This window comes from Podarcis cretensis (genome assembly GCF_951804945.1).
Source record: "Podarcis cretensis genome assembly, chromosome: 13".
In the NCBI taxonomy this organism is placed as follows: domain Eukaryota; kingdom Metazoa; phylum Chordata; class Lepidosauria; order Squamata; family Lacertidae; genus Podarcis; species Podarcis cretensis.
This window is the reverse complement of record NC_137182.1, coordinates 26,793,649-26,821,635: the sequence shown is the minus strand read 5'-3', so window position 1 is coordinate 26,821,635 and position 27,987 is coordinate 26,793,649. Positions and strand designations below refer to the sequence as shown.

Genomic DNA, 27,987 nt, shown 5'->3' with positions numbered 1-27,987 from the left:
ATATGCTGTATATATGGAAATACTGGCAATTTAAAAATACTGTTATTTGGTGTCTATTAAAGAATTTTTGCTATAAAAAAAGAGAGGATTGGACAAATCCACGGAGGAAAAAGACTATCAATGGCTACTGAATACCAGTTGCTGGAGACCCTTTTTCTAATACCCAACAGTTATGTTTTCCTGTCTGTTCCAGATCTTCCTAGGAAATGTTCTGTAGCCTTTGACAAATTACTTATTCTTTAAAAGCACTGCAATTAATTATAAGCTACCTTGGGCAAATTGAAATTTGATTGTAAAAAAATTAATTCATTCTCTTAGCTGGTCTTATAAATGAGCCTTCCCCCTTTGAGTTGCAGGATGTGTAGCAGCAACTGGGCGAGGTTCCCGTTTTGCCCAGGGACATTCCAGCCACCTTGTACCAACCTGCGCATTCGTGAGCAACCCGGAAAATTAATGGAAACCTGCGATAGAATCTGAGGGGTTGCAACATGTGATGCTCGTTAAAGAATGGAGGAAAAAGCTGATGGAGCACATTAGAGCAGTGCATGGCAACAGGACACGGCGTGCAATGACGAGGAGTGGAGCATTGGCTTTCCCACAGCAGAGTCTGTTGATATTGAGATGGAGCTGGCCTCTAGCAGCATTGTGGTCCTGGCATTCTTGTTGAAATACAGTGGTACCTCGGGTTACAGACGCTTCAGGTTACAGACTCCACTAACCCAGAAATAGCACCTCGGGTTAAGAACTTTGCTTCAGGATGAGAACAGAAATCGCACAGCGGCTGCAGGAGTCCCCATTAGCTAAAGTGGTACCTCAGGTTAAGAACAGTTTTGGGTTAAGAATGGACCTCCAGAACAAATTAAGTTCTTAACCCGTGGTACAACTGTACGGAAATATTGGCTCAGTTTGCTTGCAAATAGCTTCAACAAGCCTCACTGTGCCAGACCAATGACTTCTTGAGTCCAATATCCAAGCTTTAGCTAGGACAATATCACCTACCATGTGGTTTCTGACTGGCACTTGACACTCCAATGTATGTCGCAACTTCCAAGGTATTTGAGCTGCTTAAATATGGGGTAGAGGCACTGTCGAAATCAGTGAGCTCGGTGGCTTTCAAAGCGTTCTAGACATACTTAGGGCTCCTTGGAAGCTCATTAGGTAGACCTTGTTCCATAATGGGAGATGAACATCCTGAAAATATGCATTGACTCCTGGTAGCTATTCTACCCAGCCAAAAGGAAGTCTTGGGATGATTTCTAGAAGGGTTATGAAGGACCCAATAGGTTCTGTCTGAACTGACTATGCTTCATTGAACACTGTTCTCCAATGTTGGGTCTCCAGATGGGGTTGGACTTCAGCTCCCATCATCTCCAGTCAATGCTCAAGGCTGGTGGAAGCTGTGGTCCAAACACGATCAGAGCAGCTCAGTTGGTTAGATCATGGTGATGATAATGCCAAGGTCGCAGGTTTGCTTCTCATATGGGACAGCTGCATATTCCTACATTGCAGGGACTAGATGATTCTCAGGGTCCCTTCCAACTCTACAGTTCTGTGATTCTAATTATGAAACATCTGAAGACCCAAAGTTGGGTGCCACTATCCAAGAACATGCTCCCCAAACATCTGCAACACCTATAGATTTTTCAGTAAAGAAGCTGGTGTGGAAATGGTTCCCTGAAGATAGAAGCTCTGAAAAACAGAGAGAAAGGAAATTGGGGGCGTGGGGGGGGCAGTGCCCTCACTTTTTTCTTAAGGCTGTTTTGGTTCAAGTATATTACCTTAACAGAGAATGGAAAGGAAAATATGGCAATGGTCATTCCTTTTAACAACAGCAGGCTGTTAGGTGCATAAAGGTAAAGGTAAAGGTACCCCTGTCCGTACGGGCCAGTCTTGACAGACTCTAGGGTTGTGCGCTCATCTCACTCTAGAGGCCGGGAGCCAGCGCTGTCCACAGACACTTCCAGGTCACGTGGCCAGTGTGACGAAGCTGCTCTGGCGAACCGGCACCAGAGCAGCACACGGAAACGCCGTTTAGATGCATGGGTATAGCTATATACAACACGTACCTACTAACATGCAATATGGCAATCATAAACTAGGACCTGCAACCCTCCAGATGTGTCGACTGCCACTCCCACCATCCCTAATCATTGGCTATGCTGGCTGGGCTGAAGTCCAGCAACATCTGGAGGACCGACAAGTCCCCATTTGCGGTATGAATAAACAAAAACTTTAGAACTATAAAGAAGGCCCAGTAGGAACATCCCCTTCTTTTAAAGAAGAAAGGGGGGAGCACTTTCTACCTTCATCCTTCTCTCACCCACCCAACAAGCCTTCCAAAAATTATTAACCGCAATTATTAACTTTGGGCTAGATCCAATCTAATTTAGTTTAAGATAGATCCCACTGAAATCAATGGGTTGAGTAAGTCATGATGTAGCTCTCATTTATTTAGATGAGTGCGAAGTGCAACACAGACTGACTTGCCTATTGTGGCTTTCATGGTTAGTTCAACTACACAACCTAATTTTCATGAAACTTATTAAAGGTTATTGTTAGGTAATTCTCAGGGTGATGTTGTCCTGACGACGTCTGCTGGGCTGTCTTAATTATGGCTGGCTCTTAACTGGTGAGTCAGCTGTCTTTTAAAATGGCAATTTATCCCACATTGCATTTAATATCTCAAGAGGTTTTCAGTAACGAGATGATATTATGCAAATTACTTCAGATGTATCGCTCAATCTGGTGTGTGTTTGTTTGTGTATAGTTGGACAGCCTTAGCAAAAGACAATTTAGGAAGTATAGTGAAAACAAATGTCAGTGTGCCTAATGTATATTTTGGCATTAAGCAGCATATAAATTACTATAAATAGATGGACGAGTGCCCTGAATATAAATAGATGAATGAATGCATGAGCAACCACCTTTTTAATATCTGTGCCCCATTGTGAGTCTGACATTTCTGGTATAGACCCTGAACCTAATCCCAAAATTTTTGGTATCTGTTCAGGCTCCGTATCCCCCTCCCCCCGGTCTTAAGATTTTTATTAGATTTTCATAACTTTAACCAATTATTTTCTGGTTTGTTACACATTTCTCCTATGATTTGACTTCCCATCTTTCTTTCCATGCTGTTTTTATACCCATCCCTTTTACGTACTGCATAATATCACTCTTCTTCTTCTTCTTCTTCTTCTTCTTCTTCTTCTTCTTCTTCTTCTTCTTCTTCTTGAGATTTCACCATAAAAGCTCAACAACTTTGGACAAAACTTAAAAAGAAAACAGAAAAGCTCAACAACTTTTGCATCCGGTTTTTCACTTTTTGAAATATGGCCACTCTATCTAATACATATCACATATTTCATCTGATACATCTTCCTCTAGTTCATATCCTATCCTTTTCTTTTTGCTGCTCAAATTTCAAATCCTGCCTGCGATTTCATTTGATTATGATATTTTTTCAAATAATCAGAAAAAGGCTTCCGCTTTTCTGTAAACTGATTATCGTATTGATCTCTTATTTTTGCTGTTAACTTTGCTCATTTCGAATACAGTCATACCTCGACTCCCAAATGCCTTGGGAGTCGAACATTTCAGCTCCGATCGAAAACCAGAAGGGAGATTGAAAACCTGCAGCCAATCAGAAGCCACGCTTTGGAAGTCAGACGTTTTGGAAGTTGGATGGACTCCCAGAACAGATTCTTTTCGACTTCTGAGGTACGACTGTAGTCCATATATTTTTGGATGAAATGGAGAGAGAGACACAGTCATTTAAACTTGATCTCATTTTATTCCCTGCACTATGGATATGAAAGAGTTTGCTGGAAAGAGGGGCTGGTTATGAATCTCCTCTGAAAATTGTCGCTCCATGGTTTGAAAAGGGATCTATATAGTTCTCAGGATTTTTTTAAGGGGAAGCAACGACTCTTAAAGTGGCAGTTATAGGTAGGTAGCCATGTTGGTCTGCCGTAGTCGAAACAAAATAACGTGACCCGGAAGTGTCTGCGGACAGTGCTGGCTCCCGGCCTCTCGAGTGAGATGAGCGCACAACCCCAGAGTCTGTCAAGACTGGCCCGTACGGGCAGGGGTACCTTTACCTTTACCTTTAAGTTTGTTATTGGTATGAGCTTTCATGTGCATGCACACGTCTTCAGATGGGCATGCACATGAAAGCTCATACCAATAACAAATTTAGTTGGTCTCTAAGGTGCTACTGGAAGGAATTTTTTATTTTGATTCTTAAAGTGGCGTAAGGGTGCTTCAAATGTATGGTGCTGGTGTGGTCACAGTTGGAGCTGCAAGGAGAGAACAACACTTTGTTTACGATTTTATCTTGATCTGCTGATTGATTTAGGTGAGTATGGGCGTGGAGCAGAGCACCTTGAGAAAGCTGTGTGACTCTCACAGCGCAGGTAACCTTGCCTACGAAGATGCCTACTCAGCTCCCCGAGAGGGATTTTCAGGGTTCCTCCCAGGTGGGGTCATGTTCAGGCTCAAAGCAGAGGGTGCTCTTGAGCAATTGAGCCAAGTGAGTCATAGCAAGCTTATATTCCAAGATGGAATTGAGGGGTATGTGAGAGACCACAGACAATTATGCCTTCCTTCAAAACAAAGCAGGTAGCTAAGTTCCTTCCTCTCCATTCAGCCTTGATCAACTCTCCAGGGACTAAGGAACTCACCTGCTCCCCCAGCCGAACCAATCCATGCAGATCAGCTTTCCTCGGGCTTGCGCTAGACGAAATAAATTTAAACCCTTCCGCCTACTTTGAGGCTGTGTCTTCTTTAATTTTTCTGCCTTTTGCCACTGTGCCCGAAATTAGTGGGGCAGAAGAATGTGCATAGGGGTCTGGGATCAGGTCCCCCACCTGGGCAGGGGGTTAGCCAATTCTAAACCAAAGGCATTCTCTGCCCCACACACAAAGGGCTACCTCTGGCAGAAGTATTTGGAGCAAAATGAAATTAAGATGAACCAACCACACTGGTTTCCCTGATCAGGCTGGGCGCCTTCTTCTTCCAGGTGTCTTCTGAGACAAATGTTTTATAGTTGCGCCCAACACAATAGCTGGTGTTACTAGGCTCCACATTTTATTGAGGCATAACATCTGTACAATACAAAATTAAAACAGTTATTATAAATACAGCTCATAATAATAAGCAACACAAAGCAATAAACAGTACAGGATGGTACACAGTTCATAATAAGCCTAATGAATGTGTACTAAATTGCAGTATCAAATTATGCACAATCTCATCCCAGCAATAAACGCTGCCACCTCAGGAAAATACAGAGTCTCTTAACCTCAGTCTTGTTGCGTATTTTACTTGAATTCTCCATCCATGCCTGGCCTGGCATGACCTGCTGTAATATTCTGTAGCGGCCCAACTCTTGTAAAGTAATAGCAGTAATAATAAGTTATAAAGTTAAACTGTGTTATAAATGATAGCAGTAAAAAAAAAATTATGTCCAGAAGACAGAAAAATGAAGCCCTACAGGTACAACTGTTTGCATTCAGAGTATTCATTTGCAAGTATGAAGCTCTGCATCCTCAAATGAAATAAGGTCATTACTCTTTTGTGAAAAAAGAAAATCAAGTTTCTAATCCTTCATGTAACAGCTTGAAAAGACATGAGCAGCCTAAGGTTGCCATGTGTCCTCTTTTTCCAGCAGTGGCGTAGCGTGGGGGGTGCAGGGGGGGCCAGCCGCACCGGGCGCAACATCTGGGGTTAGGGCAAATCCACAGGTTAGGGGGTGCAAATCCACGGGTTAGGGGGCGCAAATTACTTGCCTTGCCCCGGGTGCTGACAACCCACACTACGCCACTGTTTTACGGACACATCCTCTTTTTCGGGGGTAAAATTTCTGTCCGAGTGGATTTTTTAAATTTGCCAAAATGTCTGTGGCTATACTTTCCGGATGAGAGATAGACATAACTGGTGGTTGAAGACTTGCTTTCCTCTTCTCTTCTCCTGCCCCCTCAGCAATATATCACAGCTTCTATAGCCTACATATAATAAGAGTATTTAAAATGAGAGTCGTCATAGCGTTCTCTTTTTTGATCTTCAGAATATGGCAACCCTAGTAGTACCTGACATCTCAGGTGCTGAGAAATGGCTGGTCAGAGGGTGGGAATTCAATATCCCACCTTCCCTTGGATTATTTTCTTTACTCTGCACCAAGGTCCAGTTTCCCCTCCTTCCATTCCCTAGTCCAGCCTTCCAAATATTTTAGATTACATCTCCCATCAGCCGCAACCAGCATGGCCAATAGTCAGCGGTGATGGGAGCTATAGTCCCAAAACATTTCGAGAGCACCAGTTTGGGGAGGTCCTGGCTGAGTTCTTGCCAATGCTTTTAAAACCTTTAATTTTGGAGAGAGGGAGTTGACATTTACGCACATCCCTTACTACGCATTTGCTTATAGGATCGTTGTTTTGCACAGCTCTGTAAATCTTGCTTCCTTTGATTACTCTGCCATGCCAAAGGACAAGAACATAAGAACAGCCCCGCTGGATCAAACTGTTGGTTCATCTAGTTGGGGGGGGCAGTGTGGCCCTCAAAGACTCACTGTGTGGCCCTTGGGACTCTCTTCAGGCCGTATCTCCTCTCTAGTCACACCCACTGCCCCAAGTTCACGCCCCTCACCAGCCCTGCTTTGCACCTTTCTCGAATGTGCCCATGACATCTTAAAGTGCCTCCAGCTTGCCTGTATGGACAGCAGAAAGAGGTGTGGATGTGTGGAATATAATATAAATATAAATTATCGAGGTGCGGAGGAAGGGCAAAAATTTGTGCTCAGGCACTACACCCTACGTGAAAGGATCAAAGAAGCGCTTTGCTAACTGCAATCATAGTATAATAGATATTATGGGTGGCATGTAATCCTTTGAATATTCATGAATATCTGCAGTGCAGGTATAAAATTGCTGTGTATGTGTGTATCAATATATGTGTGTGAGAGACACAGGGAGGCCACAGATGTTGCAGATTCTTGCTCCAAAATTTCACAGCATGTGGTGGAGGCTGTGTGTTCTTCCATCCTTTCAGAATATCTCCAATGGCAGGACGGCAAGGGTCTTTTGCAAGCAACTTTGTCATCAGCTGGAAGCTTTATGCAAAGTAGGGGTGGTTTTGGTTCCCGATGTTTTTAACAAGTGTTGAAGAACTGAAGCAGGGAGACTGAGAGGATTAGCAACGTTTCATTTCAAAAGCATCATCCTCCTAGATGGAGCCAGGAGGAGGGTGGGGTGGGGCAGGGACATCCCAATGAATCAGGTAGAAGCTAAGATTTGGTGGGTCCTGTGCAAGCCAGGAAGAATCTCTTGGGTTCAAGGTGGAGATGGAAAGAATCTGAAGTTTGCTGGCTTTTCATATTCTAGCACTGGTTATCTAATTAAATGTGGTTTTATCAGTAATTGGTTGGCAACCTTTCTTTAGACTAGGGGTAGTCAACGTGATGCTCTCCAGATGTTGTTGAGCTGCAACTTCCATATACCCCAGCTAGCAAGATCTAGGGTCAGGGTTAGTAGGAGTCCAACATCTGGAGAGCATCAGCATACCCTCCAACATTTCTCCAATGAAATATAGGGATGTCCTATTCCGTTATTATTATAATTTCTGCTGCTGCTGCTGTTGTTGTTAATACCCCTGCCACCTGATGAAAATAGGGGTGTTCTAAGGAAAAGCTAAGGAAAGGGACGCGGGTGGTGCTGTGGTCTAAACCACAGAGCCTAGGGCTTGCCGATCAGAAGGTCGCGGTTCGAATCCCCGTGACGGGGTGAGCTCCCATTGCTCGGTCCCTGCTCCTGCCAACCTAGCGGTTCGAAAGTACATCAAAGTGCAAGTAGATAAATAGGTACCGCTCCGGCAGGAAGGTAAACGGCGTTTCCATGTGCTGCTCTGGTTCGCCAGAAGCGGCTTAGTCATGCTGGCCACATGACCCGGAAGCTGTACGCCGGCTCCCTTGGTCAATAAACTGAGATGAGCACCGCAACCCCAGAGTCGTCCGTGACTGGACCTAACGGTCAGGGGTCCCTTTACCTTTTTAAGGAAAAGCAGGACATTTGGGGTCAAATCAGAAACCAGGAAAGCTTCTGTAAATCCAGGTCTGCCCCTGGAAAATATGGACATTTGGAGGGTCTGCATCAGGTTTACAACCTTTGCTCTAGATTGAAGGAGCTGGTGTAGATCTTGCCTTGAAGCAGTGGGAGGTGGGATTTGAAGAAACAGAAGCAGATTTTTCCCCCCATCCTAAGCATTGGCTCAGCAAAGAAACCTGTTCAGCCTCACAGGCACACCAGCTCAGCCTAGTTAGCTCAGAATCAGGCCTGTGATGGCCATGAGGCAGGAGCTCTAGAATGCTGGAACCAGTCAGTCAGTTCACGTATGTGTTGTTTGCAACATAACTTAGCCAGCTATTGTCGAATCCACACACACTGGCTAGGCATGTAGGCCTTCCCACTCCTTGCCCCGACTCAAGGCAGGGGCAGCCGCAGGCATGATCCGTGGTGCTGCTCAGTGACAGGAGTGTTGCAGAACTTGTTGCGTTGAAGTTAAATGAAGTTGTTGGCCATGGTTATTGCAGGAGTAGAGAGAAACCACTAGAGAGGGACATACCTGGGCAAAAAAACCACACACCATCAAACCATGAAGCAAATGGCATCCTGAGTCGGCAGAGCAAAGCAGAGGCCGATGTTGATCGTGAAGGCAGATAAAGGTGGAGTCAAAGGGATGGGCAAGGGAAGGATTCAGCAGACAGGGTGTGTGTCATTAGTGTTCATAAGATAAACTTAATTGCAAAATGATGCGTCCTCATTCTCACTCTTTGTTCCTTTATTTCTGCATTCTGGAGCATCCTCCAGAGTTTCTCTGTGGCTGCGTCTCAGCCTGATCATTCTCCAGTCATAGAGGTGTGTTTGGCGGAAAGAACTGGAGGTGTTCTCTGCCACTGCCTTATAAAAGATCCTGACTGTTGGCATTCAAGCCCATAACTGGAGGGAGAGAAGCAGGAAGGCAGGTGGAAAATGTGATTTGAACCCTGGGTTTAAATTAGAATTAATGTGTGGTGAGGAAAGGGGATAGTGTATGAGCTCAAGACTTGCAGTCACAACAAACTTGGACGTAGGGTTGCAAGGTCAGGAGCATCCCAGACCCTGAAATTTCAGAGCCCAAACCTGAGACCTAGGGGCAGTTCCTGAAGGTGTCATGGAGGCATAGCTGTCAACGTTCCCCCTTTTTTAAGGGAAATTCCCATATTCCGAATAGGATTCATTGCAAGAAAAGGGAAAAGTTGACAGCTATGCGTGGAGGTGGGCCCTGGAGATGGGGGTTAATTGGGAGAAGGGAGTGGAGGAAGGCAGCTCCCAACAGAATGTCTGTGCTACAATTTGGAGCTAGCTGTTGCTAAGCTGAATCTTGCAAGTTGTATGCACAATCTTCTTAATTATTTTTAATTATTCTTAAAGGCACTCTCACCCCCCTGGAGATTCAGGCCCTCCACCTGCCACCTGGAGTGGGACAGGTAAACTTGGAGACTTCAGGTCAGAGCTGGAGGTTTGGCAACACTACCTAGAGTCTGTGGCAACTGGCCCTAAGAGGCACTTTCCTGGGATTTCCTTCTGATGAAACAGAGATGCTTTCAGTATAAAACATCTGTGTTAGGCTCTGAGAGAAGGCTGTGACTCAGTAGCAGAGCACATGCTTTGCATGCAGAAGGCACTGGGTTCAAACCCAGGTGTCTCCAGATGGGGCTGGGGAAGACTTTTGCCCGAATCCCTGGGGCGCTGCTGCCTGTCAGCATCAAGAGTGCCAAGCTAGATGGAGCAGTGACCTGACAGTTCCTTATGTTCCTAGGATATAGGTGATGTGGCATATTCGCAAGTGACATGACAAAATTATTTAGGGGACTCAAATCTCACTGGGGTAACCTCCCTGAACCCCTTTCAAAAAAATTGGATCGTATTGATACATGGACTAGATGATCCTCTGGGTCTCTTTCAACTCTACAATTCTCTGATTCTGTGTTTGGACACCTCCACCACAAGGCCTCTCCAACATCCATCTTAGTTTACAGGGGGCAGCAGCAAGGAAGGTTTGTGGCAACTGCAGTCTTCAAGCATACATGACCATGCCAACTGGTGCAAGGAAGCAAAGGGACCGCTGGGTGGAACGCTCATCAGCTGCAACTTCATATAAGGACAACCCAGCAACGTGCTCCATCTCAAGTTTCTCCAGATATGCATGATGCCATTTTAATTTTGGGTGGGGCTATTGGCGGGGCTGCAAAAGAGATCAGGCTGCCAGTATCCATTGCACCATCAGAGGATTAAGCTACGTGGCAATCAGCAGCTTCATGACTCGGCAACTCCCACACTGCTTCACTCTAAAAAAGGGGGGGGCAATGTTTCCTTGTTGTTGATGGACCTTACAACTGGATCCTGGACACAATCCTTGGTCAATTAAAAAAGCACTGGAAAGGTTCGAAGGAATTATGTGCATGCTCCTCCTTTTGCTGCTGTGATTTAGGCAACCTCCCTCCTTCCCTTAGGGCTAGTCTGTGCTCCTCACACATTACAATTATGGGTGGGGCCAGTGCTGGACTTAGGTATAAGATAATCAAGCTATAGCTTAGGGTCCCACTCTTTTGGGGGCCCCCAAAAAAAATTTAAAGGAAAAAAAACTGGATGTACATTTCCAAAATATAAGATAAAAAACAAATAAAATAAAACCTACATACAGCAACAGTGTTTTGTGTTGTGTAGGCTCCTATGATGTAAGAAATGGGCCCCGCCTGCTAGCCAGCTCCCTAAAATATCACTGGTTTGCTCCTTTCTATATATATAGGGTGCCTACATTCTGCATGGACTGGTTGCATGGCAACATGCGCAAATGGCTTTAGATACCTATTAGGTCCATAAATTACCATGTAGCATATATTCAACACACAAAAACAGTGGTAATTTGTTGTTGACAAAGGACAGCTGGACATATAAAGGGCCCCATTACCTACATTAGCTTAGGGCCTCATCAAACCTAAATCCGGCCCTGGGTGGGGCCAAAGCTAGTGATGGGTGGGGCCCAAGCCCAAAGTGGGAGGAGTCACTCCTTTTCACTCTCTGCCACTTCCCCCCCACTCTCAAGCTCTCTCTTTCTGACATGCCCTGCCAGATCTGTCACCATTCCTGAGGATATATCTACCTGATAGGTTTCTGCCCCACTGATAGTGTCAGGGCCTGAGCAATCCCAGCTTCTAGTTGCCCAGGAGCCAAAGATCTGAAACCATTATTCTACCCGTGTGCATAGGCTTGTTTGTCACAAGGGTGTGTGTGTGTGTGTGTGTGTGTGTGTGTGTGTGTGTGTGATATCAGCTTGGTGGCAACGCCTCCATTCCCAAATGCTGCAAGACTTCGAGAAGGAGCACACTTCTGAAACTTTTTAGAATGAACATTCAGCTGCCTCCCCAACTCTGTACCTCATGGTTACAAAACAGCCAGGCAGCCAGGAGCAACATTTGTGAAACAGAATCACTTTGGAAACCCATATTCCCGATTGCTTTATGCAGAAGTAAACTTTTATTAGAGGTGCAAGCACAGAGAAGATTGCAGAGAATGGGAAAAGCAGGTGTACATCAGAGGTAGGAAGGGAATCCATCTATACACACCCTTTATGTCCTTGCCACCTACACGAGAGAGGTTACACGATGTGGGACTCCAATTTGTTTCTGAAAATCCAAATGTATATTCACCTAAATTTTCTGAACTTTCTTGATCACATATGCTGTGATGGCAGATATAGGTTGGGGCCAAGTTAATCTACTTAACAATATTACTTTAAAATGCCTAAGGGTTTAGTTTCTTTCTTTCTTTTTAAGTGAAATTTCAAAAGTATAATAATTTTTTGAAATGTAAGAAGATTCTAATTCAAAACCTCTGCTTAATTCCGAAGGCTTGTGCCATTTCATTTCAGGTATGTTAAAACGCACATTTCGTTATGCATTTTGGCTTCCATTGCAGCGCTATTTTGGACAATATTTGGACATAGCCTTGTATATGCCAATTTAACACACAGAACGTCCCTTTTCTTGCTTTGCAGCTCAGTCTAAAGATGGTAGCCAACAAGGCTGCAGCAACTAAGTACATCTGGAAAATGTTATGGAATCATATAGTTTTGGAAGGGACACCAAGGGTTGCAGGGAGAGGGGCATGCATTTGGGACTGGCCCCACTGACTTCATGCTATCAGCAGTATCGGTCAAATGGAAGAAGAATTGTTTCTTGCTCTTTGCTCTTGCTTCAATCCGTTCTTTTATTTGGAAGAGGGAGATGTCGTCATGCCTTAATACGTCGGTTAATAGCCTATTGAAAGAGAGAGGAACATGTTTCTGCATTTTAAAGGCTCAGTGGTCACCAATGAAGAAGAAGAAGAAGAAGAAGAGGAGGAGGAGGAGGAGGAGGAGGAGGAGGAGGAGGAGGAGGAGGAGGAGGAGGAGGAGGAGGAGTTTGGATTTGATATCCGGCTTTATCACTACCCAAAGGAGTCTCAAAGCGGCTAACATTCTCCTTTCCCTTCCTCCCCCACAACAAACACTTTGTGAGGTGAGTGGGGCTGAGACACTTCAGAGAAGTGTGACTGGCCCAAGGTCACCCAGCAGCTGCATGTGGAGGAGCGGGGATGCGAACCTGGTTCACCAGATTACGAGTCCACTGCTCTTAACCACTACACCACACTGGCTCTCGAACCACTCGGGAACAAGACCCAGATAGAGTCGGAGAAACCACGCATAGCCAGAAACCTTAGCAGACTTTCTGGCCTTTCTGGCTTCTCCCACTTCTTCCATTGTTACTCCTCTTTCTAACATTCTGCCCCACTCAAGTAACTCTAGAAAACAAAGGATGGGAGATCAGGATACATTTTAAGTCCTATTCCTGCCCCCACCTTTTGCTCATATGGACAGGGTTCCCATATTACAGATCTGCAAATCCCGGTTGCCTAGGTAAAGGTAAAGGGACCCCTGACCATTAGGTCCAGTTGTGGCCGACTGGGGTTGCGGCACTCATCTTGCTTTATTGGCTGAGGGAACCGGCGTACAGCTTCCAGGTCATGTGGCCAGCATGACAGAGCCGCTTCTGGCGAACCAGAGCAGCACACGGAAACGGCGTTTACCTTCCTGCCGGAGCGGTACCTATTTACTTGCACTTTGACGTGCTTTTGAACTGCTAGGTTGGCAGGAGCAGGAACTGAGCAATGGGAGCTCACCCCGTCGCGGTGATTCAAACCGCCAACCTTCTGATCGGCATGTCCTAGGCTCTGTGGTTTAGACCACAGCGCAACTCGCGTCCCTACTATTATGACCGTATTTTTCGTCCCATAGGACGCTCCGTCCCATAGGACGCACCTAGTTTTTTGGGGGGGAAATAAAGGAAAAAATTTTTTCCTTTATTTCCCCCCCCCAAACCAGGTCGGGGAACAGCGGGATGGCAGCGCTGTGCCTCCCCGCTGTCCCCCGAGCTTGTGGGGCTGGCCGATGTCTGCCTGAAGCGCGGGGTGCTCTACTTTAGGGCGCCACTCGCACCGGGCGGCAGGCTGCTATTCGCAGCGTGGGGAGCCCTGTGGGAACTCCTGCAGGGCTCCCCACGCTGCGGATGTCTGCCCAGCGAGGGGGGCGCTCTACTTCAGGGGGGCGCTCTACTGCAGACACCTGTGCGGAGCACAGGGCATCCTCCGGAGGGCGCCCCGTGCTGCCGCCCGCAAGCCTTCCACGCCCGGGGGGAGATCCCCCGGGTGCGCAAGGCTTGCCAACACCTGCGCGAAGCACGGGGCGTCCTCCGGAGGGCACCCCATGTTCCACGCTGCAGGCTGCCGCCCGCAAGCCTTGAGCTCCCGGGGGGAGTTCCCCCGGGTGCGCAAGGCTTGCCGACACCGGTGCAAAGCACGGGGCATCCTCCGGAGGGCGCCCCGTGTTCCGCGCTGCAGGCAGCCGCCCGCAAGCCTTGTGCTCCCGGGGGGAGTTCCCCCGGGTGCGCAAGGCTTGCCGACACCGGCGCAAAGCACGGGGCGTCCTCCGGAGGGCACCCCGTGCTCCGCGCTGCAGGCTGCCTCCAGCAAGCCTTGCGCTCCCGGGGGGAGATTCCCTGGGTGCGCAAGGCTTGCCGACACCTGTGCGAAGCACGGGGCGTCCTCCGGAGGGCGCCCCGTGCTCCGCGTTGCAGCACCGACGCCTCTCGCTCTCCAGGCTTCAGCGAAAGCCTGCATTCACCCCATAGGACGCACACACATTTCCCCTTCATTTTTGGAGGGGGAAAAGTGCGTCCTATAGGGCGAAAAATATGGTAACGAAATTGTTTGCTATTGTTTTATTCCAGGTAAGTGTTTGTGCATGATCTGCATAAAACTCACAGTGGCAAACATATCAAATAATGAAAATGGAGGCAATAAAACACGATCCTAAAATCAATAATGCTCTAATTTGCTGAGAATTAAGCACCATTCATTTTAATACAATGCTGTATGTAGCCTTAAACACATACAGTGGCACCTCAGGTTAAGTACTTAATTCGTTTCGGAGGTCCGTACTTAACCTGAAACAGTTCTTAACCTGAAGAACCACTTTAGCTAATGGGGCCTCCCACTGCTGCCACGCCGCCACCGCACAATTTCTGTTCTCATCCTGAAGCAAAGTTCTTAACCTGAAGCACTATTTCTGGGTTAGCAGAGTCTGTAACCTGAAGCATATGTAACCTGAAGTGTATGTAACCTGAGATACCACTGTATATAATCTAGATCCAAACATAAGATCATGACTCATGGCTACATTTACCACATAGTTTGGTCCTGTGTAGCTGGTTTCCTCTTTTAAAAATAATCAGAACTTCTCCAAAGCTGGATCAGAATACTAGTATGTGGGGGAGATTCAACCCTTTTACCCCTCTGATAGTCACATTCTGAAACTCCCTCTTCTCCTGCAGTTATAGTCATACCTTGGATCCCAAATGCCTCGCAAGTTGAATGTTTTGGCTCCCGAATGCCGCAAACCCGGAAGTGAGTGTTCCAGTTTGCGAATGTTCTTTAGAACCTGAAAGTCCGATGGGGCTGACAGGGCTTCCGATTGGCTGCAGGAGCTTCCTGCAGCCAATCAGAAGCCGCGCTTTGGTTTCCGAATGTTTTGGAAGTCGAACAGACTTCCGGAATGGATTCCATTCGACTTCCAAGGTACAACTGTATAGAGAAGGGCTAACTGATGGTAAATTAGCATAAAATGTTGATGAAAAGATGGAATGAAAAATATATATACACACAGATGTATACATCCTGTTACAGAAATGCATAGATTGAGAAAGGTTAAATCAATGTTTCCAAGGCAAGAAAGACTGGTTACAGGAAGTTCAGAACCTTTAAGCACCTTTAAACAAAAACTTTTCTTTCTGTAAAGATTATGCAGGCATGAGATTTTTAGTTGATGGTGTCTGATTTTAAATTTTTTAATTGTTTTTATTATGTACAGCTACTATTGTAAACTGCTTTGATCATTTTTGTTTTTTTAAAAATGTATTTTTATAAATAAATAAACATGGTATGGTTCTTCTTACCTTGCTCTTCATAAGAGCCAGACTGGGACTGGGTGGATGAATGGCTGTGACATAATGAAGGCCTGCTTTGAGATGAGGGAGAAGATTGATAATGGCCACCACTTCCTCCAGAACTTCCTCCTTGTGAAATTCCACCCGGTGATTGTACTCCTCCTCCACTTCCACCTGCTCTAGAACTTCCTCCTTGAGAAATTCCACCAGGAGATTGCTGGCCTCCACTTCCGCCTCCTCTAGAACTTCCTCCTTGTGAAATTCCACCAGGAGATTGCTGGCCTCCACTTCCTCCTCCTCTAGAACTTCCTCCTTGAGAAATTCCACCAGGCGATTGTCTTCCTCCACTAGAACTTCCTCCAAATGACATTCCACCAGAAGATTGCTGGCCTCCACTTCCTCCTCCTCTAGAACTTCCTCCATATGACATTCCACCAGGAGATTGCTGGCCTCCACTTCCTCCTCCTCTAGAACTTCCTCCTTGAGAAATTCCACCAGGAGATTGTCTTCCTCCACTAGAACTTCCTCCATATGAAATTCCACCAGGAGATTGCTGGCCTCCACTTCCGCCTCCTCTAGAACTTCCTCCTTGTGAAATTCCACCAGGAGATTGCTGGCCTCCACTTCCTCCTCCTCTAGAACTTCCTCCATATGACATTCCACCAGGAGATTGCTGGCCTCCACTTCCTCCTCCTCTAGAACTTCCTCCTTGAGAAATTCCACCAGGCGATTGTCTTCCTCCACTAGAACTTCCTCCATATGACATTCCACCAGGAGATTGCTGGCCTCCACTTCCTCCTCCTCTAGAACTTCCTCCATATGACATTCCACCAGGAGATTGCTGGCCTCCACTTCCTCCTCCTCTAGAAATTCCTCCATATGACATTCCACCAGATGATCGTCCTCCTCCTGAACTTCCACCAGATGATCGTCCTCCTCCTGAACTTCCACCAGATGATCCACCTCCTCCTTGCCCTATATCAGCCCTTTGGCAAATAAAAAGAGGTGTTATTTTAGATGGGGGAAGACAGATATCAGCTGCATGATTTGACAGACGCTACTCTTTTGTATTTATATAATTTTTTGCTCTATCATTGTGCCCCAGCCTGAATCAAATAACATGGGTGACAAAGAGTACAGTGATATTTTGAGCAGATTGCCCAAGTTCATATTTGTTTGCCAAAATTTAAACACACTGGGATGGCTGTGACTAAGTAGGTCAACTTGCCTCTCCTTGATATCAATGTGAAAAGTTAGCCATGGCTTATTTTATTCAAAACATAACTATGCTTCATCAGAAGATTCCAGGGTGGGGAAACAATTCACACAATATATATACAAGTATAAACAAAACAGCAACAAACTTAAGCTTCATTGATTTTGGTGGGATCTAAGTAGAACAGCCTGGATCAAAATCAAATCTTCTGATTTAGAGTTCCCTCTACCCAACATCCCTCATTACGGATGCTGTTGAATGCAGAAGGTTTGTGGTGTGAGGGATGGGAAGTTGAAAAGTAAAATATTTGACAGGTTAATAATATTTAGCGCAGTTGCCTTCTATGACACCAAGAAAATGTACAATTTAACGTCTACCCCACAAAGCAGAATCCCAAGGCTACCTGTAATTTATAGCATCAATTCATCTCACCAGGCACAAAAGTGTAGGAAATTCTCTTATTTGAGGAAGAAGTGTATATTTAGATATTCAAAAGGATTTCAGGAAGCAGCAGAGCAAAAATTGTTCAAGTTTGCCAGCGACGAAAGATTCACTGGATCAAAATTTGGCATGGACCTGGGGTCAAAACTGGGATTGGGTAGAAATTATAGAGCAGGAGCAGTGCCCACCCTCCTCTCTGGCCCTAGAGCCAGTAAAGGGCATGTCTACTGGAGCATGGCATTTTTAGCTGGATTTACCACTGAGTACCAACCAATCTGGGATGCGGGTGGTGCTGTGGTCTAAACCACAGAGCCTAGGGCTTGCCAATCAGAAGGTTGGCGGTTCAAATTCCTGCGATGGGGTGAGCTCCCGTTGCTCGGACCCTGCTCCTGCCAACCTAGCAGTTCAAAAACACGTCAAAGTTTAATCAGATAATTGGTACCGCTCTGACGGGAAGGTAAACAGCGTTTCCGTATGCTGCTCTGGTTCGCCAGAAGTGGCTTAGTCATGCTGGCCACATGACCCGGAAGCTGTACGCCGGCTCCCTCGGCCAGTAAAGCGAGATGAGTGCCGCAACCCCAGAGTTGTCCACGACTGGACCTAACGGTCAGGAGCCCCTTTACTTTTACCAACCAGTCTGGTCCAGTGAATAGGGTTGTAGAGTGGGGTCTGAAAATTTCAATTGTCAGTTGCACTTCCTCAATCTATCACCCAGTTTCAAAGGTTTGTTGTGAAAGTGAATCAAGGTCATAAAGAGCCTTGCAGGACAATAAGCGCTTAAGAGGTGTAAAAAGTACGGGCCAGTCTTGACAGACTCTGGGGTTGTGCGCCCATCTCACTTAAGAGGCCAGGGGCCAGCGCTGTCCGGAGACACTTCCGGGTCACGTGGCCAGCGTGACATTGCTGCTCTGGCGAGCCAGAGCCGCACACGGAAACGCCGTTTACCTTCCCGCTGGTAAGCGGTCCCTATTTATCTACTTGCACCGTTTATCTACTTGCACCATTTATCTACTTGCACCATTTATCTACTTGGTGTAATATGTAACAATCGCAAGATTTTGGGAGAGATGCTCTCCCGGAGGAGATTCTCAGGGGCCATTTCTCCCACAATCCTATAAATAGCAACGGCCGTATTATTTGACTCATTCCTGTGTGAATTCTACATACGCGAGGTGCTTCCCTTCCTCAAGCAGTTGACGGTACTGGTTGATCTCCCCCTCCAGATGGGTCTTGATGCCAAGGAGTGTCTGGTACTCCTGGCTTTGATTCTGGATCTCATACTTAATACTGGCCAGCTCATGTTCCAGGGGCTCAACGAGGCTCACGATCTGCTGCAGCTGCATGTTGTAGCGTCCTTCTGTGTCGTTCAGGTTGTTTTGCAGAGACTGGAGCTGCAAAGCAAATACAAAGCCTTCAAGAGCAGGGGCAAAACATAGGCCCAGCTTTGTTCATTCATTCCTGCATATCAGGTGTGGGGACCATTTGACCCTTCAGATGTTGCTGAACAACTTCCATCAGCCCTAGCAAGCGTGGCAAATAGCCGGGGCTGATGAAAGATTTAGAACAGCAACATTGGAGGGGGGCAGCAAAGTGTCCCCACTCCTGTCCCAAATTAGGTGTCAGGTCTAGTGTTATGTACTGAAGTTCTCACCCTGGGCCAGCAGGGGATACTGTAGATATATTTTACTCAGGTCCACATATGCAAATAAGGGATCAAAAGTGACGTTCAGTGATTGGATAGTTACAGAAAGTTGCTACAGTTATGTTGTACTGGAGCTCTATATAAGCAGGCTGGCTGAGCCCTTCAGTTCAGTTCTGTTCTGGCCTGTGAATAAACAAGAGCTGTTTGAAAAACTGCAGTGTCGTCTGATATTTTCGCCCACGACTTAACATCTAGCATAGCCTTCTTTCTGGTATGGTGTGAAGCTGCATTGTACCAAAAGATCCCAACGGCTTCAAGCAACTGAGACTAGTTCTACAGAACGATGACACAGAATTGGAAGCTGTGACTCACTAAACTGATCTGCGACTGCAGCTCAATTTCCAGGGTTTGATATTGCTGACTGAGCTCCATCACTTCTTTGCTACCGGTCCCAATCTCCTGGTCGCTCGACTTTTCTTGCTGACGAGATTCCTCCATCTGGAAAACACAAACAGAGGGCCATGAATCGGGCCTTCCGCAAGTATACACATTCCAAATCAAAGTGGGGGGAAATGAGCACAATGCGTTGTGCAAAACAGAGGAATGGGAGCTTTGGTGGATTTTCATAGTTGTTCCTATGCAGACACTTGAAATAATGGACAATTTGTTTATTTCCCCCTGCCCAAACTTAATAAATATCATTAATTTAAAAGATGGGAATATTTGTGTTTTTCACACTTCGGTGACAACAGTAACGATGTATTTTTTTCAGTAATATTTCTAAACATGCAATGTGTATGTAACTAACCTCGTCTCAAATCTTAATGCAGTGGTACCTCAAAAGTCGAACGTAATCCGTTTCGGAAGTCCATTCGACTTCCAAAATGTTTGGAAACCAAGGTGCAGGGAAGTTTTTAACATTTGATGAATTATTGTATTTTAATCTTTTGTTGGAAGCCACCCAGAGTGTCTGGGGAAACCCAGCCATATGGCGGGCTATAAACAATAAATTGTTGTTGTTGTTATTCCGATTGGCTGCAGGAAGCTCCTGCAGCCAATCAGAAGCTGTGGAAGCCTCATCAGACATTCGGGTTTCAAAGAACATTCGCAAACCAGAACACTCACTTCCTGATTTGCGGCATTCGGGAGCCAAAATGTTCAACTTGTAAGGCGTTCTGGTTTCAAGGTGTATAAGAAGCCTGCCAGGTTTCGATTTCCTACAGTGGCCAAACAGATCCCTATAGGAAGCCCACAAGTAAGCCATGAGCACAATGGCACTCTCCCCTCCTGTGGTTTCAGAGTCATATAGTATTCAGCGTCACATGACCTCCAATAGAGGAAGTAGAACCTAGCCATCAGGGTTATTAGCATTCTCCTCTTGCTGATAGCCTTGCCCTCTGAGACTTCGTCTAATCCTCTTTCAAAACCACCCAAACTGGTTTGCCATCCCTGCCTGCTGTGGGAGCCTGTTCCGTAGTTCAATTACACACTGGGTTTTCAACGGGTGAAGTGAGGGCACTTGGGGAAAGCACTGGAAAGGTATTGTTTTATACGCTGAGTGTTAAAGGCATGCTTACACTATCAAGCTACATCGATTTGATTCAGTTTCCTAAAGAACTTGGGAACTGTAGCTCAGCCAGGGTGCTGAACATCTTCTGATAATGATCCCTAGTGTCAGATGGCTGTTGCGGTTGCTCGAGAGTAACCAGGCAAGACTCCAACCTGTGTTTTACAGGCTTTATTTTGGTGCAGACGCGGATGGCGCTGTAGGTTAAACCACAGAGCCTAGGACCTGCCAATCAGAAGGTCGGCGGTTCGAATCCCCACGATAGGGTGAGCTCCCATTGCTCGGTCCCTGCTCCTGCCAACCTAGCAGTTCGAAAGCACATGAAAGTGCAAGTAGATAAACAGGTACCGCTCTGGTGGGAAGGTAAACAGCGTTTTCATGCTCTGCTCTGGTTTGCCAGAAGCAGCTTAGTCATGCTGGCCACATGAGCTGTACGCCGGCTCCCTCGGCCAATAAAGCGAGATGAGCGCCACAACCCCAGAGTCGGCCACGACTGGACCTAATGGCCAGGAGTCCCTTTACCTTTACCTATTTACAGTGAAGAGCCCCAAAGCTCATGTCTGGCTCAATCGCTAGCAGAATCTAGGAGTGGTCTTTTATTGGACCTCCCCCAACATAAGAGTTTCGTTACCCCCAACCTTCTCCTCCCCTCTTTGCGCCTTAGGCTACTGCGCAGGATGGGCGATGGCAAGGGCATGTTTCTCTCCTGTCCGGCTTGCTCAGGCTCTTACTAGCATCCTCTGGTCCTTGCACCTCTTCCCCACTGGAGGTGGGGCTTTCCTCCTCCCCAGAAGAAGAACTGCTTTGCAAGATTTTTGGAGGCTCCCTGTAACGCAACTGCCCTTCTATTTCTCGCCTTTGAGCTGATCGCAATTCCCTGACACCTAGCCTCCTGTGTACAATTTGATTTTTCAAGGCTTCCAGGGCGGCGAGCTGGGGAATGACGATTAATAATAATAATAATAATAATAATAATAATTTATTATTTATTCCCCGGCCACTCTGGACGGTTTCCAAAAAAATATTAAAATACTGTAATACATCAAACATTAAAAGCTTCCCTAAACAGGGCTGCTTTCAGATGTCTTCTAAAAGTCTGGTAGGTGTTGTTCTCTTTGACATCTGGTGGGAGGGCGTTCCACAGGACAGGTGCCACTACTGAGAAGGCCCTCTGCCTGGTTCCCTGTAACTTGGCTTCTCGCAGTGAGGGAACCACCAGAAGGCCCTCAGCGCTGGACCTCAGTGTCCGGGTAGAATGATGGGGGTGGAGACGCTCCTTCAGATATACTGGACCAAGGCTGTTTAGGGCTTTAAAGGTCAGCACCAACACTTTGAATTGTGCTCGGAAATGTAAATTGATCATAAATCAATTTATGACTCTGCTACAGATTCCAGTGTTTGCTCCCCACACAGCTACCTACAAGTAGGCAAGCAATTGGGTACCTTTTCCTTATGTCAGACTCCTAATGAGTTAAAATTCTTTCTTTCTTTTAGAGCTGGGGTAGGCTGTGGCAAAGCATCCTTTGACCCTGTTCACTGCACTCCCGGGGTTACTCACCTTCGCCTCATACCATTGTTCAACCTCTCTGCGGTTTTCCTGAATGATCTGTTCATATTCGTGTCTCAGATCATCCAGTCTCTTTTTCAGATCCACTCCAGGCTTGGAATCAACCTCAACAGTGACATCCCCACCGGACTGGTGTTGCATACTGTTCTTTACCTGCATGTCCAAAACAAATAAAACATTGAAATCCTCCTGGCATACACAGTGGGCACACTTCCTTAGGCACACCGATGTGTAAATGGTTTACTGAGTCGGCGGGTGGCGGGTGCTCATTTTTGAGAGCATTTGTACCCCACTCGTCAGCCAAAAAGACTTCCAAAGTGACTGACATACAGTCAGTTAAAGCAAGACAGTCCCTGTCCACAGGCTTACATTAAATAAATAAAAGACACACGAGAAAATGGACAGGGAGGGAAGAGGGGGAAACAAAACTCAGGCACCAAATTCTCAAACAGCTTTTCTTATAATGACCAGCTGGCACAGTTCTAAATATTAAAGAATATTTAGAAAACTATGGAATAAAAGGAAACATCTTGGCAGAATTAGACTGATCCCTGTATTGTATAAATATAAGTTCGTAGGGAGGTAAAAAGAAACTATATAAGAAATATGTAACTGTGTGGTATAAAGTAATGGATAGAGAAGGTACAGTGAGATTAACTGGAAGTCAGTTTTAAATTTCTTCTCTATAAGTTTTATATCTGTGTTCAGTATCAGGAGTATATATGATGATAATTATATTAATCTTCTTGTATCTTATAGGTGGTGGTTTGTTTGATTTTTCTGTTATTTGATTGATTGATTGATTGATTGTATGTTTGTTTACTTGTATGTACATCTGTTTTCTCATAAATGTATTTATTTTAAATTAATAAAGATTTTAAAAAGTCCAGGGGCAAGAGGTATGTGATGTATCTGGGCTGTTACAGCAGAGGTGATGGAGTAAACTCTGCTTCCCATCTCTCCCACTGACATAGTCACATTCAAAGTAATGGAGCGTATCCCATTCAAAGCAATGGAGTGTGGTTAGACTGCATCCTTCTTTGAGCTCATGTTTGACTGGGCATTGAAATATGCAGCAATTTCATGCCCACAATTCCCAATTCTGCCAAGACTATGCACATGCTATGTGCAAAATTGATGGGTTTTGGGGGAGCCTGGGGTGTGGGGAATCCTTTGGGGGGCGGGATGCTGAACCTTGCCTGGGAATCCCTCCTCTGTTTTAAAGTTCCCAAGAGTTACCATAAGGCCAGAGCTGCTGCGTCCTTTAGTCCCATACCTAGTGGGAAATAAGCTGCTGGTATATTCTGGGATTTCACAGAAATATTGGAAGATCTCAGTGGAGGGAGGAAGAAGATGTAAACTTCCTTTCTGAAATTTAACACGTGTCTTCCAAAGGCCTTGGATTTCATTCCAGGCAAGAGGGGAGTGGGCGGCTCTTACTTCACTGTGGTTTTTCTTAAGATGGCTCAGTTCTTCCTGCAGGGATTCATACTCCATCTCCAGGTCAGACTTTTCCAAAGTCAGCTTATCCAAAAGGGGACGTAAACCTTGCAGATCAGCCTCAACGCTTTGGAGAAGACCAGCCTCTGTCTCATACCTAAGAAAGCCAAGGAAGTTAGTCTGTAAGGCAACAAAGGCGCAATCTGCAGCGATCCATTTTGTTTGCAACAAAACTATTTGGTTGCTGTTGTTTCAAACGTCTCTCAGGGACCAATCCTAAATTCCAGGGATGCCCACAGGATTTCCAGAGGCTAGTACACTGGAAGAGCTACCTGCATCTTATTGCCCCCCCCCCAACCCCACTGCCACCTGCCGCTGCCATCAATTGATAGGAACTTTTGTTTCTGCACATGTGTCCAGCTTAGCATAGCCTACCTTGCTGGGTTGTTGTAAAGAGAAAAAGGGAGAGGGAAGGTAATTTACACAACCTTGGGCCCCTGAGAGGAAAAGCAAGGCAGGAATGCAAGCTTCTTGTATTAATTTCCAAGGCCCTAAGTATTTAAGGTCCAGGATACCTCAAGGACTGCCTAATTCCTTACGTCTCTGCCCAGTCACAGAAGTCTTTGGGAAAGTCACTTGAACGGCCAGGAGGAAAAGCAAGATAGAAATATACAACTGCAAGCAGCAAATACTCAAAGCAAAACACTCACACACATTTTGTCATCCTGATAAAATATCATTGTTTTGAAGTATAGTCTATGGGAATTTGCTGCAGCTGCAAAGATATTGAATGATTTTATGGTTTCATTTGCTGATATTGTTTATGGAACCAGAGTGGTTTAACCATCAATCCCTCTTTCCAAGGATTATTTTATACATACATACAGTGGTACCTCTGGTTACGTACTTAATTCGTTCCGGAGGTCTGTTCTTAACCTGAAACTGTTCTTAACCTGAAGCATCACTTTAGCTAATGGGGCCTCCTGCTGCTGCTGCACCGCCACTGCACAATTTCTGTTCTCATCCTGAAGCAAAGTTGTTAACCCGAGGTAATATTTCTGGGTTAGCGGAGTCTGTAACCTGAAGCGTATGTAACCCTAGGTACCATTGTACATACATACATACATACATACATACATACATACATACATACCCCACCCATCTGGCTGTGTTTCCCCATCCACCCTGAGCGGCTCCCAATAGAATATCAATATCACCAACAAAAACAACAGTGATAAAAGATCAAACATTAAAAACTTCCCTAAACAGGGCTGCCTTCAGATGTCTTCTAAAAGTTTATTTCCTTGACATCTGATGGGAGGGCGTTCCACAGGGTGGGTGCCACTACCGAGAAGGCACTCTACCTGGTTCCCTGTAACCTCACTTCTTGTGGTGATGGAACCACCAGAAAGCCCTCAGAGCTGGACCTCAGTGTCCAGGGTGAACGATGGGGAGCTCTGGGAATAAAAGCTTCATGCAGTGCTTTTTTTCTATATATATATATAAAACGTTTAGGGGTACTCTCATTTTCCTATTCATATTGAATTACTGCCCCTCAATGAGGCTAAACTTAGATTCACAAAATGTTAAGGGATATGCGTGCCTCTGTGTACCCCCAGAAAAAAAGCACTGGCTCTATGAGATGAATAGGGGTCTCCTAAGAGTTCACAGCACCCTCAATAAACTACAGTTCCCAGGATTCTTTGAGAGAAGCCATGGCTGTTTAAAGTGGTATAAGAGCATGGGTGTGGGTGTGGCCTAGTAGGAAGCATCGCTGTATAATGGTCTTACTTCATCTTGAAGTCATTAGCAGCCATCTTTGTGTTATCGATGTCCAGGAGCATCTTGTTACTCTCGGCCACGGCATCAACCAGCTGCAAGAAGTAAAGGGCACATTTGGTTACTAAGGATTCGGGACCACCATATTTCCCATAGTGATACAAAGGGAAGAAATACCTGACGCAAAGCATCACTTTTAAAAAATAATAATAATCATGTGTGGAAAGCTGACATTCTGATTGACATTCTGATTGTTGCCATTAGTGCTTAACTAGATGTTATTTAAAACTTGTGGCCGCCATTGAGCCACAGCTCTTCCCCACATTCCCCACATTTAATTGAAGCAGTCGTGCTTTCTTCTAGGATACTACAAGCTGGTGGGACCTCAAGCAAGCCAATTCATTCTCCTTCTCATTCTGTAGGGTGGCATCCAACAAAGTAGATCTGCAGGCATAAGAATTTGCACTTTCGCTATGGAGCTTCCCCTCCCTCTCCTCTCCCAGGCGCTCCATACCACTCCCAAATCTGCTCCAGAGGAAAACTCCAGAACAGATTTAGGGATATACAGGGAGGGGAGAGGTAGAGGAAGTGCTTAGAAAGTAGAAGCAAATTTTATCTCTTTTAGTATTTTAGCTTTTGTATGTTTCAAAGTAGGGTTGTTATTTTTTCTTAATTTTTTACCTTTTGTAACCCCCCCCCCATCAAGCGGTACATAAATTTTATGGAAAAATACATACAAAAAAGTAAAATACTAGCTGCTGGAAACTGCAGAATGGGAGAATGTCATTGCACTCGTGGTTTTTCCACTGGCATCTATGAGAACAGGATGCTGCACGAGGTGAGCCTTTTGCCTGTTCCAGCAAGGCCTTTATTATATTCTTATGTCCCTCCCCTTTGTGATCTGAACAAAACACACATGTCACTAGGGGTGGATCTACACACAGGGGGAAAAACTCTATAAAAAGTAAGAAATTAAATCGTTATAAGAAAAGAAAAAAGACACTATATAAAATCACTTAGATTTTTTTTTGCTCTCCAGCACCATCTGGTGTTGCATGTTTATAATGCATCCAAAACGCTGTTTCTTGACTAATGTAGCTGAGTCCTAGGTTCCTTAAGGAAAAAGTATTCACTGGCACCAGTGAGGGTTGGTATCTTCTTAAAAAAGAAAAAATGGGAACTTTTCCACAAGGCTTTATTCTAGTCATAGATCTGCTCCCTGATTGTTTCTTTTTGTGAATTGTTTTTAAACACACACACACACACAACTCACATCAAAATTGTGCACATTTTATATGCATTCTACCCCTAAAGTAAGACATTTTATTATTATTATTATTATTAAACCACTTTCCCTAAAATACACATTTCTCCATATGTATAAATCTGGAATAAGTTGATCTGGTTTGGTTCTCTTTAAAATGTCGACCATTTGGAGCCCTCCTCCATCCTTGCTGTTGAGCAGTTCTCACAATCCATTCACCATAAACCCCATTCTACTGGATTTGAGAATATGTTGCCAGCTTTGTGCCGCGTTCCACAAATGAGCTTCTTAGTCGGAGCCCAAAGAGAAGCCCCTCTCCGAGAGTCAAAGCAGATGGGGAAGGGTGAATGAAACTTTAATTGCGTCGGCCATCGGCCATAGCTACCAAAGAACATTGGGATGTACGCAGAACAAAATAAAAAGCCGCTTATATAAAACACTTTTAGGGTCCTGAATCAGCAATCAAATAGTGGACCTTACTCGGATTGCCCCAGCTAGAAACTCTGACAGGGAAGGGCGATTACGCTACCTCGTGGGAGAGCTTGTCAATCTCATCGTAGTAAGAGCTGTAGTCTTTCGGTGCGCCGCTCTGCCCATGCTTCCGATGCCACTCTTCGATCAGGTGCTCCAGCTGGTTGTTCTCTGCTTCCAGGTTCCGCACCTGGTCGAGGTAAGAGGCCAGGCGGTCGTTGAGGTTCTGCATGGTGCTCTTCTCGTTGTTGGAGAGGAACCCAGCATCGTCGCCGCCACCAAACCCAAACCCCCCAGAGCTGCCTCCAAAGCCGCCGCCACTAAAGCCGCCACCACCAAAGCCGCCGCCACCAAAGCCACTCCCACCACTGAAGCCACTCCCACCCCCATAGCTATGCCCACCACCAAACCCACCACCAAACCCTCCAGGCATGCTATGGCATATCCCCCCTCCAGAGCCAGATCTTCCTCCACTATAACTTCCACCAGAAAACCCTTGACTTTTTCTCATGGAGGAAGTGTTTCTCCTAGAGGAGACTGAGGAAGACCCTCCTCCTCCACTGCCACCGCCACCACAGGTAGACGTCTGCTTGAAGCTAGAGATATAGCTCATCATGACGGCTATGTGGGGATTCTGTCCAAAGCGATCCTTATTTATACCTTCTACTCCAGGTGTTTCTCCATCCTATGTGGGTTTGTCTGGCTTTATTTGTTGATCCCCGGCATGATTTGCCAAAGGAGACTGTCATTATTTCGAACAATCCCAGTCTGTGTGAGTTTGTTTGTTTGTTTAAAATTCCAACGGTGTAATTTTCACCTGGGTGGCTCCGTGTTTCGTTCTGATCACTTCCACGATTTTACACCCCAAGTGACTCCTGCAAGTTTGGACTTAGCCTCCTTCAGCCCTGCAATAACATGAAAATTGCAACAAGGATTATTTGAGATCTATGGGTAGAATTGCAATTGCATATAGCCTGCTTGGCCCACATAAGTGACCTCCTAGAGAGGGACTTGAAAGTTGAAACGGAA

At 45.7% G+C, this 27,987-nt stretch overlaps 1 protein-coding gene and 1 long non-coding RNA gene across 6 annotated transcripts in view; one reads left to right on the top strand and one right to left on the bottom strand.

Annotated features, from left to right (window-relative positions):
* LOC307200378 overlaps nt 1-27,987 on the top strand; it is a 557,860-nt gene that overhangs the window by 434,700 nt on the left and 95,173 nt on the right. The window contains exon 2 of the long non-coding RNA XR_013832394.1: nt 675-789. This is a non-coding gene — a long non-coding RNA (uncharacterized lncRNA). The remainder of the gene's footprint in view (nt 1-674; nt 790-27,987) is intronic.
* On the bottom strand, nt 12,011-27,596 carry LOC307200272 (keratin, type I cytoskeletal 19-like). Of its 5 annotated transcripts, none has more exons than XM_079948715.1 (9): nt 27,017-27,596; nt 25,236-25,318; nt 23,445-23,601; nt 21,996-22,157; nt 19,243-19,368; nt 18,396-18,619; nt 15,768-16,557; nt 15,581-15,704; nt 12,011-12,349 (listed from the first exon to the last, which is right to left on the bottom strand). In XM_079948715.1, exons 1-9 carry the CDS (start codon nt 27,572-27,574, stop codon nt 12,342-12,344), a joined length of 2,232 nt encoding a protein of 743 aa, XP_079804841.1. In that variant the 5' UTR covers nt 27,575-27,596; the 3' UTR covers nt 12,011-12,341. The 5 variants fall into 5 exon arrangements, with proteins under 5 accessions (XP_079804841.1, XP_079804842.1, XP_079804840.1 ...); XM_079948716.1 differs by having other exon boundaries at nt 15,888-16,557; XM_079948714.1 differs by having other exon boundaries at nt 15,581-15,868; nt 15,920-16,557.

What these genes read in the sequence shown, in the direction of transcription:
- LOC307200272 (XM_079948713.1), bottom strand. Translation starts at nt 27,574, where the DNA reads ATGATGAGCTATATCTCTAGCTTCAAGCAGACGTCTACCTGTGGTGGC. An exon ending in TTGACAAGCTCTCCCACGAG is followed by an intron (nt 25,319 to 27,016) that starts GTAGCGTAATCG and finishes TACTTCTTGCAG; the next exon opens with CTGGTTGATGCCGTGGCCGA. An exon ending in TTAAGAAAAACCACAGTGAA is followed by an intron (nt 22,158 to 23,444) that starts GTAAGAGCCGCC and finishes TTGGACATGCAG; the next exon opens with GTAAAGAACAGTATGCAACA.